A 20665-nucleotide genomic window follows, 5' to 3' on the forward strand; every position below is an offset into this window, starting at 1 on the left:
GCAAAATGTTGACTTAGTATGTCATCTTTATGAATTTTTTCATAATTTCGACTTTTTAATCTCATACATTTTGATTTTTTATGACATAAAAAAGTCAAAACTAGAACTTAGTATTGACTTTTTGTCATAATTTCGACTTTTTAATCACAAATTAACTTTTGTATGACATAAAAAGCCAAAATTATGACTTTAATAGTATGTCATTATTAGGCTATGACTTTTTTTGTCATAGTTTTGATTGTCTAATCTCATAAATTTGATTTTATGGCATAAAAAGCTAAACTTATGACTTAGTATATCATTATTATGACTTTTTGTCATAATTTCTATTTTTTAATCTCATACATTTTTATTTGATTTTATATGACATAAAAAGTCAAAATTAGGACTGAGTATGTCGTTACTGACTTTTTGTCATAATTTCTACTTTTTAATCATAAATTAGGTTTTAATGACATTAAAAGTCAATATTATGACATAGTATGTCACATGACCTTATTGTCATAAATGTGACTTGTTATATCATAATTATGATACTATTTTTATTTTATTTTTATGATAAATATTTTTGTCTTATGTGGCGAAAATGGGCTTTTATAGTTCATCTATGTAAACATGTTAAAAGATGATCACCTTTTATTAAATCAAATTTTATTGCGTTTTCCCCATACCACTGCCCTACATCTTGCGTTTTTATGTATTTATTTTTTAAACAAAGGAAAACATGAATGTTTCCAATACTATATTATGATATAACATCAAATTAAGAATCACTGTGAATGTTCTGGCATTTATTTATATTTTTTTTACTACATCACGCTCCCGCCTCGAGCGCGCGCCGCGCTGGCGGCTCTTCTTGGCGTGACGGAAGTGGCGTCACGGCGTCAACATGTAAGATGGCGACGCATCACAGGCAGAATGCAGCGGGGCGCAGGAAAGTGCAGGTGAATGTTTCACACTCGCGTGTGTGCTTGTGCTGTGCGTGTGCTGTTTGTGCGATGATAGCAGTGTTCAGGCTGTAGATCGCTGTTGTAGCGGCTGATTTAAACGCGGATGTGAGGATTTGTGTGGCGCAGAGGGAGGTGGAGGCCAGGCTGTGTCTCAAAATCTAGTGTGCTGCCTATCAGACTGCAATTTTGGGGGCGTTTTGAGTCAAGTGTCTAAGAATGCTGCATACTAAGTGTGTATGGACTGCTTGCTGCAACCCATGATGATATGAACTCGATGTGTCGGGGTTTAAATAATCATTATGGTCTGAAAATGGAAATATTTAGCCAGATTTCAGATTCTAAAAGGTCACGTCATGTCCTGACAATAATAATCCTTTCATACATTAACATAGGGGCATATGCATACTAACCACATGACCACATAAGCGCATAGCACACTGGACATATATAGTCACGTGGTTACCATTCATATGCCCATAAGCATACAAATCAACACATTCATAAAGAACATATGTACCTCTGATGTCATATTATGAGCATGAATATCACTATATTTTACATTTGTTTGTCATGAAGGTGTTTTATGCTTTGCAAACAAAACATTAGTTTTATTTTATTATCATGTGATATATAAATTAAGTAGAAAAAAAAGGATATAAAATGACCTCAAGTCTTGTCTTAAGTGTAATTTTCAGATGGCATGTATAGGCTGTATTATATATTCACGTGCCCTCATTTGAACGCATTATCATCACGCTCACCTTTTATTTATATATTTTGCCTCAGTCTTGCGCTTTTGTAACTACTTTATATAAAGTTAATTTTGTAAGAACAGAAAAATTTGGGATAATATGCATCTTATGAAACAAGATTGATATTAACATGAAATTATAGTAATACTAGATCTATATTTAACTATATTGAATCGTAAGTGACTCTAAAACAGTGTATTAAGAGCACTTTTGATTTATTGTACCATGACTACTGAAAATGTGTACTATATAATAGGGCTTATTTTTGGTCTTTTGAAATCACAATTACACTTATTGTTGGGCGATATTATCAAAGTCTTATTTCATGATATGAGTCATTTTAAATATCAGAGAAATTTCACAATTATCAATTCTTAAGCAAAAACTAATACTAGGTAAACTAATATAAGAAAAAGTCCTAAAAAAAATTAAGACAAGTAAACAGTCAGTAATACAATAAGAACAAAGAAACTAACAAATCACATTTTGAAAGTAACTTGATGCTTTAAATAACAATAGTATCGATTACATCTTCACACCAGTAGGTGGCGACAAGTGACTGTTAAATTTATTTGTCACTAAATCATTTATTCAAGACATTTGTTCAAAAATGCCGATTCATCCAGTAATGAAACAAGTCTTTATGAGTGAGTCGCTGAATCATTCACTCAACCCAATTTTTTATTTATTTATTTATTTTTACATAAATCATTTAAATTTAACATTTTATAAAGACTGCAGCAATTAACATGTTGTCAGAACATCTAGTAAATTTTAGAGGTGTAAGAAAATATCGATACACGTGAATATTGCGATATTATGTTTGGCGATACTATATCGATTCTCTAAAACACTGTATTGATATTAATTTATTTAATTATTTATTTACTTAATACTTACATCCAAGATCCGTGGTTTTGTGTTCGGTTTAAACCACAGACTGTATAAAACCCAACCAAATTTCAGCGTTATCTCAGAACGTAAACTGACGCGTAGCCGGAGATGCGCATGGTGCATTGCTAGCATTAGCATTAGCAAACCCAGCTCACAAGATGCTCAAGGCTCCATTTAAATAGATTAGACTGCTTTAAAGCAAGCAGCTTTACAGTATTACATATAAAAGACATTCAGTCATGAAATGGACTATGCACTAGTTGTTAAATTGTTTAGAAATTAAAAACTAATATAGCCTACTGTGAACCTTTAAAACATATACACCTAAAGAATCATGCAGTCACTTTACTATTTTCCCTTAGATTGCACAAAATGTTATAAAGTGATATAAATGCAAATGATACTGTATTGATTAAATAAAATAAAGTTGTTTGTCAGGTTTTATGCGTATGGTGGAGTATTCTTTCTAAAATTAGATCCTCTTTCTAAAAAAAAAAAAAAAAAAAAAAAAAAAAAAATCGCAATATATCGCCTTTCTTACATTAGCACAATATATTGTATCGTAACCCCTGTATCGTGATGCATATCGTATCGCCAGATTCTTGGCAATACACATTCCTAGTAAATCACATGTTCAAAATCATGGGAGAATGTAATTGAAACAAAAAATCGTGATTCTCAATTTATCCAGAATTGTGCAGCTCTACTGCTGTCACTTTAAAGGTGTCATCGAATGTTTTTTTACAAGATGTAATATAAGTCTAAGGTGTCCCCTGAATGTGTCTGTGAAGTTTCAGCTCAAAATACCCCATAGATTTTTTTAAATAAATTTTTTAACTGCCTATTTTGAGGCATAATTAGAAATGCGCCGATTCATGCTGCGGCCCTTTTAAATCGCACGTTCTCCACCCACTCCGCCAGCTCTCGACACTGCATAAACAAAGTTCACACAGCTAATATAACCCTCAAAATGGATCTTTATAAAGTGTTCGTCATGAAACATGTCTAATCGCGCAAGTATGGTATTTATTTGGATGTTTACATTGATTCTGAATGAATTTGAGGCTGTGCTCCGTGGCTAATGGCTAATGCTACACTGTTGGAGAGATTTATAAAGAATGAAGTTGTGTTTATGAATTATACAGACTGCAAGTGTTTAAAAAATGAAAATAGCGACGGCTCTTGTCTCCGTGAATACAGTAAGAAACGATGGTAACTTTAACCACATTTAACAGTACATTAGCAACATGCTAACGAAACATTTAGAAAGACAGTTTACAAATATCACTAAAAATATCATGTTATCATGGATCATGTCAGTTATTATCGCTCCATTTGCCATTTTTCGCTGTTGTTCTTGCTTGCTTACCTAGTCTGATGATTCAGCTGTGCACAGATCCAGACGTTAATACTGGCTGCCCTTGTCTAATGCCTTGAACATGAGCTGGCATATGCAAATATTGGGGGCGTACATATTAATGATCCCGACTCTTACGCAACAGTCGGTGTTATGTTGAGATTCGCCTGTTCTTCGGAGGTCTTTTAAACAAATAAGATTTACATAAGAAGGAGGAAACAATGGAGTTTGAGACTCACTGCATGTCATTTCCATGTACTGAACTCTTGTTATTTAACTATGCCGAGGTAAATTCAATTTTCAATTCGATGGCACCTTTAAGAGCTAATGCACGGATTCAATATACTGTTACACATGTGTTTTCTTTCTCAACTGTGTACGTTTACTTAAGACATAAACCACTGTGTTTACGTGAATACTCTCCAAAAAGGCGTTTTGACATTTGACATTTTGTGTGAATGCTTTAGGCGCGTATCCGAAGCCCATTTGCTTATCCACATACGGCTCTGACTCTGAGCGTGCGCACAGAAAGCCGCCTTGGGAACAGGGTCTATTTTGTGGCTTAATGCGCTTTTAATAACACTGTTTAATATCAAACACATCCCGCAGTTTAGCAATCCTGCATTTTACAACGCTCACTTATTCAGCTGATCTGGATGTTAAGATTGGCTTAGGGAGGAACGAAAGCACACCTCTGAATGAGGCAGCGACACAATAATCATTTTACCGCGATTATCTTGTTTTCATAATCGATGGAAGCCAAAATCGAATAAAAAATCACAGCCACTTTTGATGCTTGTACATGTTTTTCTCTTCCGACATTGCTTTCTTCAGTGTCTAATTCTGCATGTGTGTGTTGCAGGTGTCGTATGTGATCAGAGATGAGGTGGAGAAATATAACCGTAATGGAGTCAACGCACTACAGCTGGATCCAGCTCTTAACCGGCTCTTCACCGCCGGACGAGACTCCATCATCAGGATATGGAGTGTCAACCAGCACAAGGTAAAGCTGTACATGTGATCTCAACACAGTTTAGAGAGCAAGTCTCCCCTGGACCGTTGTAATGCTCTTGTCTGCATGTCTTGCAGCAGGATCCGTACATTGCATCGATGGAGCACCACACAGACTGGGTCAATGACATCGTCCTGTGCTGCAATGGCAAAACACGTGAGTGTCAGACATGTGCAGAGCCGTTGTTTGTATACAGCACAGATATACATTTGTCATGTATACATGTTGTCTCTGCAGTGATATCAGCGTCATCAGACACTACAGTGAAGGTCTGGAACGCACATAAGGGCTTCTGCATGTCAACACTGCGAACGCACAAGGTACGGTCATGTGACTAATGACTCCAGAGATGCAGGAAAAGGACATCATGCTGATTGTTATACATGTCCCAAACCCTTCATTAGTGAATATCCTGAGCTGAGACTTCAAAGGCAGTTTATATGATTTTTGAATGATGGAATGGCGAAACATTCAGGATCCATGAAAAAAGTGATGCAATGATTCATATAAGTATAAATATTCAGTCAGCACTGCCTCCTTGTTGTGTAGATGTCCTTAATCATTTATCTTAATAATTTTTTCCCTACCCATCAGCATGGTCACATGGGTAGCATCTTGAAGATATCTTTATTTTTGCTGCTATGCGTTGGTTTGCAGCCCATTATTTTTTTTTTATATAATGCAAAGAGTTTCTAGTATATATATTTTTTCTCGCAATTTGGAATTCATAAATGTGAGATTCCAAATGTGAGGGGGAAAAAATTTATCTGAGAAAAGAGTTATAAAATTATGAGAAAAAAATCTGAATTATGAGTTTATATCTCGCAATTCAGACTTTATAACTTACAGAAGAGGATTAGGGCCAAGCAATAATAAAAAAATAAAACCATCTCGAGATTAAAATTTGTTAAATTTCGAAAAAAAGGTCGAGATAAAATGTTGAGAATAAAGTCGTTAAATTACGAGAAATAATAACTTGCAGATGTGAGGGGAAAAAAGCAAAAATTCTAAGAAAAATGTCAGAATTGCAAGTTTATTTAGAATTTCACGATATATATACTCAAAATTGCGAGAAAAAATTGAAAAGTGTGAGCTGACATTTTTCTCAGAATTGCACAATTCTGACTATTATTCGCAAATACGAGGGAAAAGAAGAAAAATTGTCGGGATTCAAATTTTTTTTTTAATTTCGGGATATAATCTCAGGATATAAATTCTGAGAAAAAAAGAATTTGCACGTTTATTTTTCGTAATTCAGACTATAACTCGCAATAAAAAAGTTTGAAGAAAAAAAGGCAGAATTGCGAATTTATATCTCAGATAAAAATAATTTTGTGATATAAATTTGCAATTGCGAGGGAAAATAGAGAATTGTGAGCTGAGTTTTTTTTTTTGCAATTTTGTACTTTATTACTCGCAATTGCAGAGAAATATAAAAAAGTTAGCAAGTTTTTCACAGAATTTGGACTTTATAACTTACGAGTTTATATCTCAGATGAAAATAATTTTAGGAGTTTATATCTTGCAATTCGGAATTTATAACTCGCAAATGCAAGGGGAAAAAATAAACAAATCTGAGAAAACTGTTATAAAATTATGAGAAAAAAAATCAGAATTGTGAGTTTATATCTCACAATATAAACTCACAATTGCGAAAAAAAAATTAAAGTGTGAGCTGACATTTTTCTCACAATTGCGCAAATACGAATATTCGCAAATACGAGGGAAAAGAAGAAAAATTGTCGGGATTTTAATTTTTTTAATTTCGGGATATAAACTCACAATATAAATTCTGAGGGAAAAAAAGAATTTGCACATTTATTTTTCGCAATTCAGACTATAACTCGCAATTGTGAGAGGAAAAAGAAAAAGTTTGGAGAAAAGAGGCAGAATTGCGAATTTATATCTCATATAAATATAATTTTGAGAAAATAGAGAATTGTGAGCTGACTTTTTTTTGCAATTTTGACTTTATAACTTATGAATTTATATCTCAGATGAAAATAATTTCAGGAGTTTATATGTTGCAATTCAGACTTTATAACTCGAAAAAAATATATATATAAAAGAACTGCAAGTTTACATCTTGCAATTTGGACTTCATAACTTGCAATTGTGAAAAAAAGAAAAAATTGTGAGATAAAAAGTCCCAAATATTTTTTTCCCATAAGCTTCCATAAGTATTAAAATAGCTTTTGAAAAAATGTTTTATTTTTTTCTACATTGACGTGTACATTGTATCTGATTTTCTACTTTACATAATTTTTTAATAATTTTTTCTTTAATATATTTCTGTGTTTTTGTAGGACTATGTGAAAGCATTGGCATACGCTAAAGACAAAGAGCTGGTGGCTTCGGCCGGGCTGGACAGACAGATCTTCCTCTGGGATGTGAACACACTCACAGCACTGACCGCTTCCAATAACACTGTCACTAGTGAGTCCTCAATTACTCTGATTCAAATTATAGGGTGACTTTTGCTCAATAACAATACAGATTATTATATTTAAGTGTCTAATAACTGATATGAAGAACCGAAAAAAATTCTACATTTTGGTATTATAATGGCGGTAACACTTTACAATCATTTCTTATTTGTTAACATTAGTTAATGCATTAGCTAACATGAGCTGTGTTTTACAGCATTAATTAATCTTTGTTAATGTTAGTTAATAAAAATATTTATTGTTCATGTAAGTTCACAGTGCAATAACTAACATACAACTTTTAATTTTAAAAATGTTATTAAATTTATGAAATGTTGAAGTTCATAGTTTAGTCTCTTTTCAACCATTTTTTCGGCTTATGTTAACAAATGAAACCTTATTGTAAAGTGTTATGACAAAATGATCAATTATTAGTCTTATTGCAGTGGTTTTCAACCTGTGGGTCGCGACGATATTGCAAGGGGGGGTCCGCCATTTACTCTTAAATGTCTATAGTAATTCAATATATAATGAAATAACAAAAAATAACTATTAAACTGTTACTGTGTATTCACTATTTAAGCTTGCTGCTGGGTTGTGTTTAGAATAAACCACCATACTTGTGCTGCATACAGTTATTGTAGGCTAAAACAGATTTAAACATGGATGAATGGTTATCAACAGGGTCGCTGAAAAGGACAAATGCAGATGTTTCTTCATCTACAAGTAAGGATAAATCTTCAGCAGAGCATCAAATGTTTCTATATACAACGTGCTTTTGCAGTGTTGAGCAATGTAGCCAATCACAGACGTATCTGTTGAGTTCTTGAACGCAGTGGCCAATCAGAGGCGTTTAAGTTAGTCAGAATCCACTCACCGCTCAAAACGCTAGAGTTAAGCTCGCAAATCCTCTCATTTTAACAAAGTGTAGACATGATGTAAAGAGATTTATTGTGCAGTGTCGACAGCTTCATTGATTAAAGGGATAGTTCACCCAAAAATGAAAATTGTCAGCTTTTATTCAGCTTTTATAAATTTATTTGTTCTGCTGAAAGAATAAATAAATTTATACAGGTTTGAGGGTGAATAAAAATAATGGCAATTTTCACACAAATAGTCGGGTCCGTTAAAATTCGGAAACTTGCTTGGTTTTGGCCGCGAGGTGGAAAAGGTTGGGAACCACTGATCTATTGCGATTACAATCCAAACAATAGATGAAATAAGTTACACTTTTTATCATTAGACCCAAAATCTATATTAAAGAAATAATTCCTGCACTTAAATTTGTGTAAAAGATAAATACAGCGTGTGAATCTTTTGCTTTATGTTGTACAGCGTCTTCTCTCAGCGGGAACAAGGACTCCATCTACAGTTTGGCCATGAATCAGATGGGGACGGTTATAGTGTCGGGATCCACTGAAAAGGTTTGACATGAGACTTCACAATACATTTAACTTCCATGATGTGACATTTGTGAGTGAAATCAATTTTAGTGATAAATGCATGGAAGAAATAGAGATTTGACTGGAAATTTCAGAGTCTTTTTTTGAGGAAGATCATGCACAGCGAGACAAGGGACATATAAAGAGAGTAAATAAAGTTAATTTTCATTACATGTTGTCTGTATAGAGTGATAGACCTGAGCTGTGCAGATGCTATAATATATCAATATATAGATTTTCAGGTCCTTGTTATTGATTTAAGACATTCTGATTCGGCGATACTTTCACTTTGTCTTCATTTCATTGATTTGTTTTTCTTGCGTCAGGTTCTGAGAGTGTGGGACCCGCGCACATGTGCCAAACTAATGAAACTGAAAGGACACACAGACAACGTCAAATCACTGCTGCTGAACAGAGATGGAACTCAGGTTAGATGAAGACGTGCTAAAATATTAGTCCCCCTTATAATTCAAGTTAAAGGATTAGTTCACTTTCAAATAAACTTTTCCTGATAATTTAGTCACCTCCATGTCATCCAAGATGTTCATGTCTTTCTTTCTTCAGTCGAAAAGACGCCAAAACCACATTTCCGTATTCTTCAAAAAGTTTACACTGTATGTCCTATGCCTTCCCTATTCTACTTACGGAACGAACGCGGCGCCAGTTACGTTTTTTCCGTAAGTAGAATAGGGAAGGCGTAGGACATACAGCGTAAGCTTTTTTGAGAATACAGAAATGCGGTTTTGGCGGAGGCACTTGGAGGGCAAACATTTGTTTATATAAAGAATATACATTTACATTTTTCTTCGAAAATGAGCGATGGTTTCTCTAGATAAGACTCTTATTCCTCGTCTGGTATCGTTTAAAGCTCTTTGAAGTTGAAACTGTAATTTTGACCTTCAACCGTTTGGTGCCCATTGAAGTCCATTATATGGAGAAAAATCCTGGAATGTTTTCATTAAAAACCCTAATTTCTTTTTGACTGATGAAAGGAAGACATGAACATCTTGGATGACACGGAGGAGAGTAAATTATCAGGAAAAGTTTAATCCTTTAATATTTTAATAGCTTAACAACACGTTCACAGTTCTGTGATGTTCGTTTATGGTTACGTGACACACAGGTAAACAAATAAATTATTTTGTTTGTGAATTATTGTAATTTTAAAATATTTCTTATCATTTAATTTTACTTTTTTTTATGATTTAATTAATTATTAGCTTTTCATCAACTCTCTGCAGTTTCCTCACTGGGGTTTTGTGTGTCACTAAGAAACTGAATAAGCATTACAGTATTTTTGTAATATTTTGTTAATATTTGAATATCTAACACTCAATAGTATTACTATAATATTTTTACAAACCCCTAACACTAAGTATAGAGCTTCAGCATGTATCACATCATATATATTAATTATTAATAATTTAATATTTTTAATATATTTTAAATAATGAATTAGTTTCAGTGATGTAATTATCACAAAGCAGTTTCTCATTTATGCATATAATATAAATGCATATTATGATTGTCTATTTATTTTTACATTTTAATAAACAAAATTGGATCATTTTAATTACTGTTGTGTGTGTGTGTGTGTATATATATATATATATATATATATATATATATATATATATATATATATATATATATATATATATATATATATATATATATATATATATATATATATATATATATATATGTATATATATGTATATGTGTATATATAATATATAAATGCAAAAATCTTATATGCATGTTCTTCAATTTGCGTACGAGTAAGAGGTCCGTTTTTTGACTCCCAATTTGTTCCTTGCTTTCGACTTGAGATGAAATCCATGGAATTTCGGATAAAATCTGATTTGCAAGAACAAACACCAATCTTACTGACTTTTGAAGGGTTAAACACCTTCTTCCCCAACTTTCTTTCCCACCGCTGGTGTGTTTATCTCTCGTTTTTGTTTGTTCAGTGTCTTTCAGGGAGTTCAGACGGGACGATCCGGCTGTGGTCTCTGGGTCAGCAGAGGTGTATCGCCACGTACCGCGTTCATGACGAGGGCGTCTGGGCGCTGCAGGTCAACGAGGCCTTTACGCACGTATACTCCGGTGGCCGCGACCGGAAGATATACTGCACTGACCTGCGCAATCCAGATATCCGTGTGCTGATCTGTGAGGAGAAAGCGCCTGTGTTGAAGGTGCGATCGTGAAATGCAATAGCGTGCACTTTTAAAACGATTTTCAGCAGCTGTGGACGATGACCAGGTAATAGAGAGTAAGGTAAAGTTACTGAAGTGTGAATGTGTGCTTCGGTGTCTTTCAGATGGAGCTGGACAGGTCAGCTGATCCGCATTCCGCCATCTGGGTTTCCACCACAAAGTCCGCGGTTAATAAATGGGTGAGTGCAGCTGGTGTCCGGTGTGACGTGAGCGGAAGCGGCACCTGCTCCAGCTGTTGTGACGTAATGCACAGATCCCTGCAGCTGAGCTTTAAGTATTCTGCAGCGTGCTTGTTTACTCCTGAGGGTCATTAATTAGTGTCGCCTTTCAGCTAAATATCCCTGGATGGGGTGCAGTGGCACTATTTTTAGGTAATCTGTTGTGTTGCATGTTATCCACCCTATTTTTAAAGTAAGAGCAGGCGCAGCCATTTTAAATTGAATGTGTCTGGCTTCCAGTGTCATCCTCTTCCAGTTGTTTATTTATGTTTGCTTTGCAAAATAAGGTGGATCTTTAAGTGGTAGAATATTTCTGGTAAACATGCATGTGAGTTCATGCTTTTCATCTGAAAACTGAGCTGTGGGCGGCGTGCTCATAGCAAAAAATACATGGACAGACACAAAAAAAGTGTTTTTCACAATCATTTTCACTGAATAATTATTAGATATGATGAATTAATAATGATTGGATCCTGTCAGGGTTTTTTTTACTTAGTTTTAATGACAGTAATTAATTCAGCCAAAGGCAGTGAATATTTTTTTTTCTTTTTCCTGATGGTGAATATTAATTATCAACTCTTAAAGGCGCAGTAAGCAATTTCTGAGAAACAAACACGCCCCTCCCTTCATAGCTCCGCCCCCAAAATGCACAAACATGCAATGCAAGAAAGGACGTCTCTTTCTCATAGCGAAATAATGCTTTGATAGCTGTTTCCATCCACCTATTTTTATGCGCATTTTGTGATATCGTGTTAAAAAAACGTTGAATGGAAACACCAAGATGCGCATAAATAAATAAAAAAATGTAAAAATGTAAATTAGATTAATTTGGATAAACATTTTATCCGATAAGAAAAATGCACATAAACTGTGGTGGAAACACATTTATCGAATAAATAGTTCAATGCGCAACAAAAAAGTCATGTTTATTGTATTTTATGCAATTTATTATATTCAAAAACTATTAAATAAAGTGGTTTCTCCTAATTTTCTTAGTGATATTTAATGCTGATTTATCAGGAAGTGATGATTCTGTTGTCTTCAACTCACTGAATGGAAACTGGTTGCTTTATTCGCAAACGTTTTATGCGATATTCCAATTTTGCGCATACGTTAAATTCGCAACTTTGGATGGAAACAAAGCTAATGACACTCAAAACATTACAACAGCGTCATATCTTGGTTCTGTGAAACAGTAAAACCAGTTTTACTCACGCAGAAACAACTAGAGATCGACCGTTATATATTGTTCCCGATATTTAAGCATTTTCCCATAATCGGGTATCGGTTTTGTAATATCGGATTCACCGATAAATGGTGCCGCCTTGTGGCCGTTTTGAGATTTTCACTCACGGGGCTGATGCAGATGCTCCAACACGGCCACCGTATGTAACTTTTAACAAGATCCACTCTTTTAAAACACCTTAAATTATATTAACATCTACTATATGACATTTATTTAGCCAAAAACATCTAAATAATTACAACTCTGGGGAAATTATCTCTGAAAGAGACGTTCTGTGTAAACGCACACATAAAAGCAGTGCTCTGTCAACAGGTATTTCATAATCTAAAAACAAAACAATACATAAATATTGGTTCTAAATACCGATTATCTGCATGTTTAAGTGCCCGATAACCGATATAGTTTAAAAAAAAAAATCAATGTTGTTTTAAAATATTAACCTAAAGCTCTTGCCTGAATGAGCATAGGCAATGCTTTAATTTATAATGTCCATGTTGCGTTACACGTTGTTACTATTGTAATTACCATAAATTGTGCATAATTACATGCAACTAACCCTAAACCAAGCCCTTATCCTAAACCTACAGTAACTACATGTTAATTATAACACAAACACCTTAAAATGAAGTGTAACCTGAGCATATATTGAGCTTTTTTTTGAATGTTTCTCTGTTTCAGTCTCTGAAGGGTATCCATAATTTCCGAGCGTCTGGAGATTATGACAACGACTGCAGCACTCCGCTGACGCCGCTGTGCACACAGCCCGAACAGGTTATTAAAGGTACGACTCTCTGTATGTTGTCGTATTATCCAGTGAAACATGAAAGTTACTTTTATAGTCATGGCATTTCCAACAGGACCATTTCTGAACTGATAGGATGTTCAGATCTCCATTGAACAGCATCTTTTGCCTGTTGATTTCATGTCTTGACCTCTAGGTGGCGCCAGTATAATTCAGTGCCACATTCTGAATGACAAAAGACACATTCTGACCAAAGACACCAACAATAATGTGGCATACTGGGATGTGCTTAAGGTACTGTGATTAACTAGATTAACATTTATAGTCATTGATTGATTCAAATGTAACTGGTTTATTTTCTGACGTTTTGCAGGCTTGTAAAGTTGAAGATTTGGGGAAGATGGAGTTCGATGAAGAGATCAAGAAAAGGTTCAAGATGGTTTATGTGCCGAACTGGTTTTCGGTGGATCTGAAGACAGGGGTAAGTCGAGCCGGAGCAGTGTTTCAACACACATTCAGTGTTTGTCAGGCCTGTTAGGAATCTTTTGGCTTTTGATTGACAGATGTTGACTATAACGCTGGACGAGAGCGACTGTTTTGCGGCCTGGGTTTCTGCTAAAGACGCCGGATTCACCAGCCCTGACGGATCCGACCCTAAACGTGAGAACGACCTCCAGAGACACATGTTTATCGTAACAGTGAATCATAAATGTGTATTAATGTGTTTGTTGTGTTGCAGTGAATCTGGGTGGGCTGCTGCTCCAGGCTCTGCTGGAATACTGGCCCCGCACACACATCAACCCCATGGATGAGGAGACTGAGCTGAATCATGGGAGCGGTAAAAGCTGTGAACTCTCTTATAAAACTGATTATAATATATATATATATATATATATATATATATATATATATATATATATATATATATATATATAATATGACAAATATAAATATAGACAAATATATAAAAGTTATAAAAATGTATACTTGTGGAATAATATTTATTATATATTTGGTAATATTGTATATTATTCAGGAATTATAAACTTATTATTTTGTTAAAATAAATCTAGACATTTAATATCATAAAAAAGTTATATCCATATTTATAATTATATATTGTATAATTAATATTATTATCATTTAAAATATATATATATATATATATATATATATATATATATATATATATATATATATATATATTTATTTATTTTTTTTTATTATTATTATATTATTAATATAATTATATATATATTATTCCACAAGTATACATTTTTATAACAACTTTTATATATTTGTCTATATTTATATTTGTCATATATATATATATATATATATACGGTATATATATATATATACGGTATATATATATATATATATATATATATCTTTGTCATTGTGCAATACAAAATTATTTATACATATGTATTTATAATAATAAGTTATTATATGAAGCTACATATATATACTAATATATAATATAATATATAATAATTATATATATATTAATTCTATCAAAATAATATCCAAGTTTATAGTTACTGAATATATATATTCAGTAACTATATATAAGTATATATAATACTAATAATACATCTTTATTTATTATTATTATTGTTAATATATACAATATTTATAAACTTGGATATATTTTTTATAATATATTAATATATTAATAATAATATATAATCATAATAATAATAATAATGTATTTATCAAAATAGTTTATAGTTACTGAATATATATTTATAATAATTATTATAATATAAATCTACATGTATGAAGAATAATAATAATAATAGTTATTATTATTATTATTTATTTATTATTATTATTTATTTATTACTATTAATTAATTATTATATACAGTAATTATAAATTGGGTATCTTTTTTTATAACACATTTATATTTATTTTCACAAAATAATATCTAAGTTTATAGTAACTTATATCATTGTGAAGTTCTAATACATTTATGTATTTATAATAATTATAATATAAATCTACATATTATTATTATTATTATTATTCAGTACTTATATTTTTTAAGAATATTGCAAATTTGTATTTATTTCAACATAACAATGTAAAAGTTTATAATTACTAGTTTCTTCAGATGATCATGATGGCATATGTTGTGTGTTTTCTCAGTGAACGGTGAACATGAGAGCCGGATACAGAAAGGAAACGGATATTTTCAGGTGCCGCCACACACTCCGGTGATTTTCGGGGAAGCAGGAGGAAGGACATTATTCAGGTGTGTGTTTTCCTGTTTAATCATGTCGTCAGATGCTGGTGTTCAGTAATGAAACGATGTCAAGGCTTTGTGTGTGTGTGCGCAGGCTGTTGTGTCGAGACTCCGGTGGAGAAACCGAGTCCATGTTACTCAACGAGACGGTGCCGCAGTGGGTCATCGACATCACAGTGGACGTAAGCGTCTATAACATCCTGTTCACATGACTGAGAAATGTTTAGTTCTGTTATTTAAAGCAAATTTATTTCATTCTCCCACAGAAAAACATGCCCAAATTCAACAAAATCCCATTCTACCTCCAGCCCCATTCATCCTCCGGAGCGAAGACATTGAAGAAGTATGTGTCGGTCTCAAGCTTGTTGAGATTATTGGTCTGTTTTGCATGTAAATGAAAGTCGCTTGAGAATGTTTGTGTGTGTTTGTAGGGATCGGTTGTCGGCCAGTGACATGTTACAGGTGAGGAAGGTGATGGAACACGTGTACGAAAAGATCATCAACCTCGACAGCGAGTCGCAGACGGGCGGTTCGACAGGAGAGAAGCCCAGCGAACAGAAGGAGGAGGAGGATATGGCAGTACTGGCGGAGGAGAAGATCGAGCTGCTCTGTCAAGACCAGGTGCTGCAACGCCACACACCAACACCAATGCAGTATTGTTACTTCAGTCATTTCATACAGTAGGGCACTATGATTTCATCAACATTTAACCACTTCGTTTGAGAAAACTATCGCCATAAACAGAAAGAAACTCAAAGCTCTTTGCAACCAGTCTAAATTATTTAAACTATATTTTTAAGGAATAATCTCAGTTTTTCTTCCATGTTTTAATTTGACCAGTAAAGCTCTGTTGTGCAGCACATTGTTTGACAAAAAAGTTTTAATTTCATGATTAAACGAAACATTAAAGGTGCCATCGAATCAAAAATAGTTGAATAACAAGAGTTCAGTACATGGAAATTACATACAGTGAGTCTCAAACTCCATTGTTTCCTCTTTCTTATATAAATCTCATTTGTTTAAAAGACCTCCGAAGAACAGGCGAATCTCAACATAACACCGACTGTTACGTAACAGTCGGGATCATTAATATGTACGCCCCCAATATTTGCATATGCCAGCTCATGTTCAAGGCATTAGACAAGGGCAGCCAGTATTAACGTCTGGATCTGTGCACAGCTGAATCATCAGACTAGGTAACCAAGCAAGAACAACAGCGAAAAATGGCAGATGGAGCAATAATAACTGACATGATCCAAAATATGCCTCAAAATAGGCAGTTAAAAAAATGAATACAAAAAAAATCTATGGGGTATTTTGAGCTGAAACTTCACAGACACATTCAGGGGACACCTCAGACTTATATTACGTCTTGTAAAAAAAAGTTCGATGGCACCTTTAAATGGTATGCGTTCATTTTGATTGCAGGAAAAATTAAAATACGCAACAGAATTTCTGAAAAAACAAAACATTTCATAAAAATACATTTTTAATGAATACATTTTGTTGTTTTTAAGAATTCAATTAATTAGACATGCTTTTTGATTATTAAAATGTAATTAAACCATTAAAATGGAATCCAGAAAACAGAATTTGGTCAAAATAAAACTTGAAATTTGAGGGTAAAGAATAAAACGTATATCATAGGTCCCTAAAAAAAAATTTAACTTTTTGTTAAACTTTTAATAAATTGTTGGTAAATTGGATAAGTTTAATTATTTCAATTTAACCATTAAAATGGAGTCAAAAAAAAAAAAAAAAAAAAAAAACCAATGGAATCCAAAAATATTAAAACGGAAAAAACGGAATTTGGGAAAAAATAAAACTGAATTGGGGGAAAAATAAAACGAATTTCATAGAGCCCTAATACAGGCAGATTTGGTGTCGTCTTATTAACAATTTCGATACCAGTACCAGTGAAATTTAAAGGGTTAGTTCACCCAAAAATGAAATTTCTGTCATTAATTACTCACCCTCATGTCGTTCCACACCTGTAAGACCTTCGTTCATCTTCAGAACACAAATTAAGATATGTTTGATGAAATCTGATGGCTCAGTGAGCCCTCTGTTGACAGCAAGATAATTAACACTTTCAAACGCCCAGAAAGCTACTAAAAACATATTTAAAACAGTTCATGTGACTCCAAAAAAACACTAAATAACGAGTTTATTCAACAATATCTAGTGATGGGCGATTTCAAAACACTGCTTCATGAAGCTTTACGAATCTTTCAATTCGAATCAGTGGTTCAGAGTGTATCAAGCTGCCAAAGTCACGTGAACTATTGAAATTTTGAAACAGTTATGATGTAACAAAGCCTCATTTACTGAAATCAGGTGACTTTAGCAGCTTGATACGTGCTCTGAACCACTGATTCGAATCAAAAGATTCGTAAAGCTTTATGAAGCAGTGTTTTGAAATCGCCCATCACTAGATACTGTTGAAAACTACTAGATATTGTCCATGTTATCTCCATGAATGAATGTGGGTCTTTTTCAAAGTGAATTTTACATGTTATTTTGTAATAAATATTAATTTATTTATATAATTTATATATAATATAATTTATTATATTATATATACGATATTATATTAATTATATTATATATATAAAATTTATATTTATATAAATTTAAAACATGCCATAAATCTCCCCCAAACAACACAAATGTAGAGTAAAAACATTAATAAAGTAAAATTACATTTACAAAAACTAACTAGTTAATATCTTCATGATTTATAGTTGCATTTAGCAGATTGGCAACTATACAGATTTATATATTACTATATTATTATTTTATTATTATATTATTCATTCATATATAATATAATATATATATATATATATATATATATATATATATATATATATATATATATATATATATATATATATATATATATATATATATATATATATATATATATATACACACTTTACATTTATGTACAGTATGTATGCAGATAAAGCAGGATGTACTATATTTGTACTTTTAATACATTTTTTGACAATATAAATAACCAAGCAATTGCAATAAAGCATCAAATAAGTAAATATAACCGAATGCGTCTTTCTGACATGATGTTGCATTGCTTTCGGAAGGTTCTGGATCCCAACATGGACCTGAGAACGGTGAAGCATTTCATCTGGAAAAGCGGCGGAGACTTGACGCTTCACTACCGGCAGAAATCCACGTGAGGTCCCGCCGTGAACCCGCAGCGGATCCATTCGTAACACTTCACATTCAAAGCACACGCTCACCCGCACTTCCTGTTCCGTCTGACGTCCACATCATCTTCCTCGCACAGGCCGCTCGGCGTCACGCATGTTTATCCCGGTGTAAACAGGCAGGGATCTGTGGAGAAGCGCTCACGGATGGCTAAAAGACGAGACGTGAAGGACGGTGGCTTTTTTTGAAGTTTGAGTGTTCCTGTACGTTTTATTCTCTTCTCTCTCGACGGATGCCGTTCTGAACATGTCCGACTGCTCGAGTTGTTTGGGTTTTGTTTTGGTTTCTCCTCTTCTCATTTAACATTCCAGTGATGTGTTTGTTGCCAATGACATCATCAAATCCCTCTTGCAGCATGACCGGAAAACTAAGTCAAAGCCGAGGATGGCGTCTGGAACTGGTCTAAAACAATCATGAGTCTTTAAGGAACGCATCCGACGTCTGGACGGCTGTTTCCCATGATGCATCTCTCTCACTAACGTGCTGTGATCATCAGTACATCCATTTTTGTACATATATTGTAATTATTTTGTAGTCAACTTGAACTTGAGTTGGAGATTAGAAGGTTTTTATTTACTTTTTCTTTTTAAGAAAATGTACGGTATCTTCAAAAAGGTGCTTTTTCATGTAAACTATGATGACCGAAGTATAGAGAGAGAAAATACTCATCACGTAATAAGCGGTAATAGTTTTTTTAAAAGAAATAATTCACCCAAAATTGAAAATTCTTCTGCATTTGTTGAATTTTTTATAAATATATACTGTTAGGTGGAAAAAATCTGCAGGAAGATTAAAAACGGGCGATGACCATTTTCACTTTTGGATGAATTATTCTTTAAAACAGATTGTTTGCTGCTGAGCGTTATCTTTCCTTCCTGTGCATGGACAGGAAAATACACTAAAATAAATACATATATTAAAAAAAAGGATGACATCGTTGGATGGCAAACTGTTCATGTTTTTAATTTATGCAACTAAAACTGTTCTGCAAACGTTTGTCAATCATACAAAGATTTGCACAGTGTTCTAACAAAATGTATTAATGTATATATTTGGTCTTAAAGACAAATAAGATAATTATAGTCATACAAAACCATCAGAAACAAAACTGAGAGACAAAGCTGAAGTGCAAATTAAAGGCTTTCTGAAAGGTGTCCTCACCCCCTGTATTTATGCTTCCTGTGTTGATTGTAATTATATGCAGTATATTTTGGGTAAATAACAGCTTAATAAATGAACCAATAAGGAATGAGTTTAAATGCACACTTTTTCTTGAGAAGATCAACAGTTGGATCCGGGCAGCAGGTCATGTGTGTGTTTGAATGACATCCTCCTGATGTTTACCTGCTTTACTGGAGATCTGGTTTTACAGGCTCATCTGGTTATTAAAGAACTCCAATAAACCAATATGATTGTTTGATTGATTATCTCCTTCATTAATGCATTTATGATTCATCCTGATTAAAAGAGCCGCACATTAAAGCAGGTTAGTACTCTAATTATACTCTAATAAATTCAGCACAATGAACCCAAACTAATATTAAGCATGCTCTATTGGTTTATATTTAATGAGTGTATATTTCTCATTTTCAGAAACAGAAAATAGTCTGCATTTGCATGTGTCAATATTTCAGAGGTAAGCATGAAATGTTTGGCTGCGTTAATCACATGACGCACCTCAACGGTTGATGCATTAAAGTGTTGGACACTGATCCATTAAGATGATGTTGGCTGAATGTTTCTGAATATATACACACACACATGTATATACAGTATATTATATATATATATATATATATATAAGTGTAAAAAAACATAATTAATTTTGAAGTTTTATTAAGTGTTATTAATGAGATTATGTGGTTTTTATAATCAATTAACACTGATTTTGTCAGTTTTTACAAGATGGACAAAATTTGTCACCA

At 33.2% G+C, this 20665-nt stretch overlaps 1 protein-coding gene across 4 annotated transcripts; it reads left to right on the forward strand.

Moving 5' to 3' along the window:
- The first annotated feature begins 886 nt into the window (after nt 1-886).
- Nucleotides 887-20249, forward strand: wdr48a (WD repeat domain 48a). Of its 4 annotated transcripts, none has more exons than XM_067377297.1 (20): nt 887-944; nt 4816-4956; nt 5043-5121; nt 5203-5285; nt 7272-7401; nt 8076-8117; nt 8727-8815; nt 9160-9261; nt 10807-11031; nt 11157-11231; nt 13195-13297; nt 13455-13552; nt 13632-13739; nt 13822-13918; nt 13998-14096; nt 15413-15518; nt 15604-15691; nt 15776-15852; nt 15941-16130; nt 18614-20249. In XM_067377297.1, the coding sequence occupies exons 1-20, from the start codon at nt 897-899 to the stop codon at nt 18707-18709; spliced, it is 2076 nt and encodes a 691-aa protein (XP_067233398.1). In that variant the 5' UTR covers nt 887-896; the 3' UTR covers nt 18710-20249. The 4 variants fall into 4 exon arrangements, with proteins under 4 accessions (XP_067233398.1, XP_067233399.1, XP_067233400.1 ...); XM_067377298.1 differs by having other exon boundaries at nt 5046-5121; XM_067377299.1 differs by lacking the exon at nt 8076-8117.
- Nucleotides 20250-20665: the final 416 nt, after the last annotated feature.

This window comes from Chanodichthys erythropterus, chromosome 23 (genome assembly GCF_024489055.1).
Source record: "Chanodichthys erythropterus isolate Z2021 chromosome 23, ASM2448905v1, whole genome shotgun sequence".
In the NCBI taxonomy this organism is placed as follows: Eukaryota; Metazoa; Chordata; class Actinopteri; order Cypriniformes; family Xenocyprididae; genus Chanodichthys; species Chanodichthys erythropterus.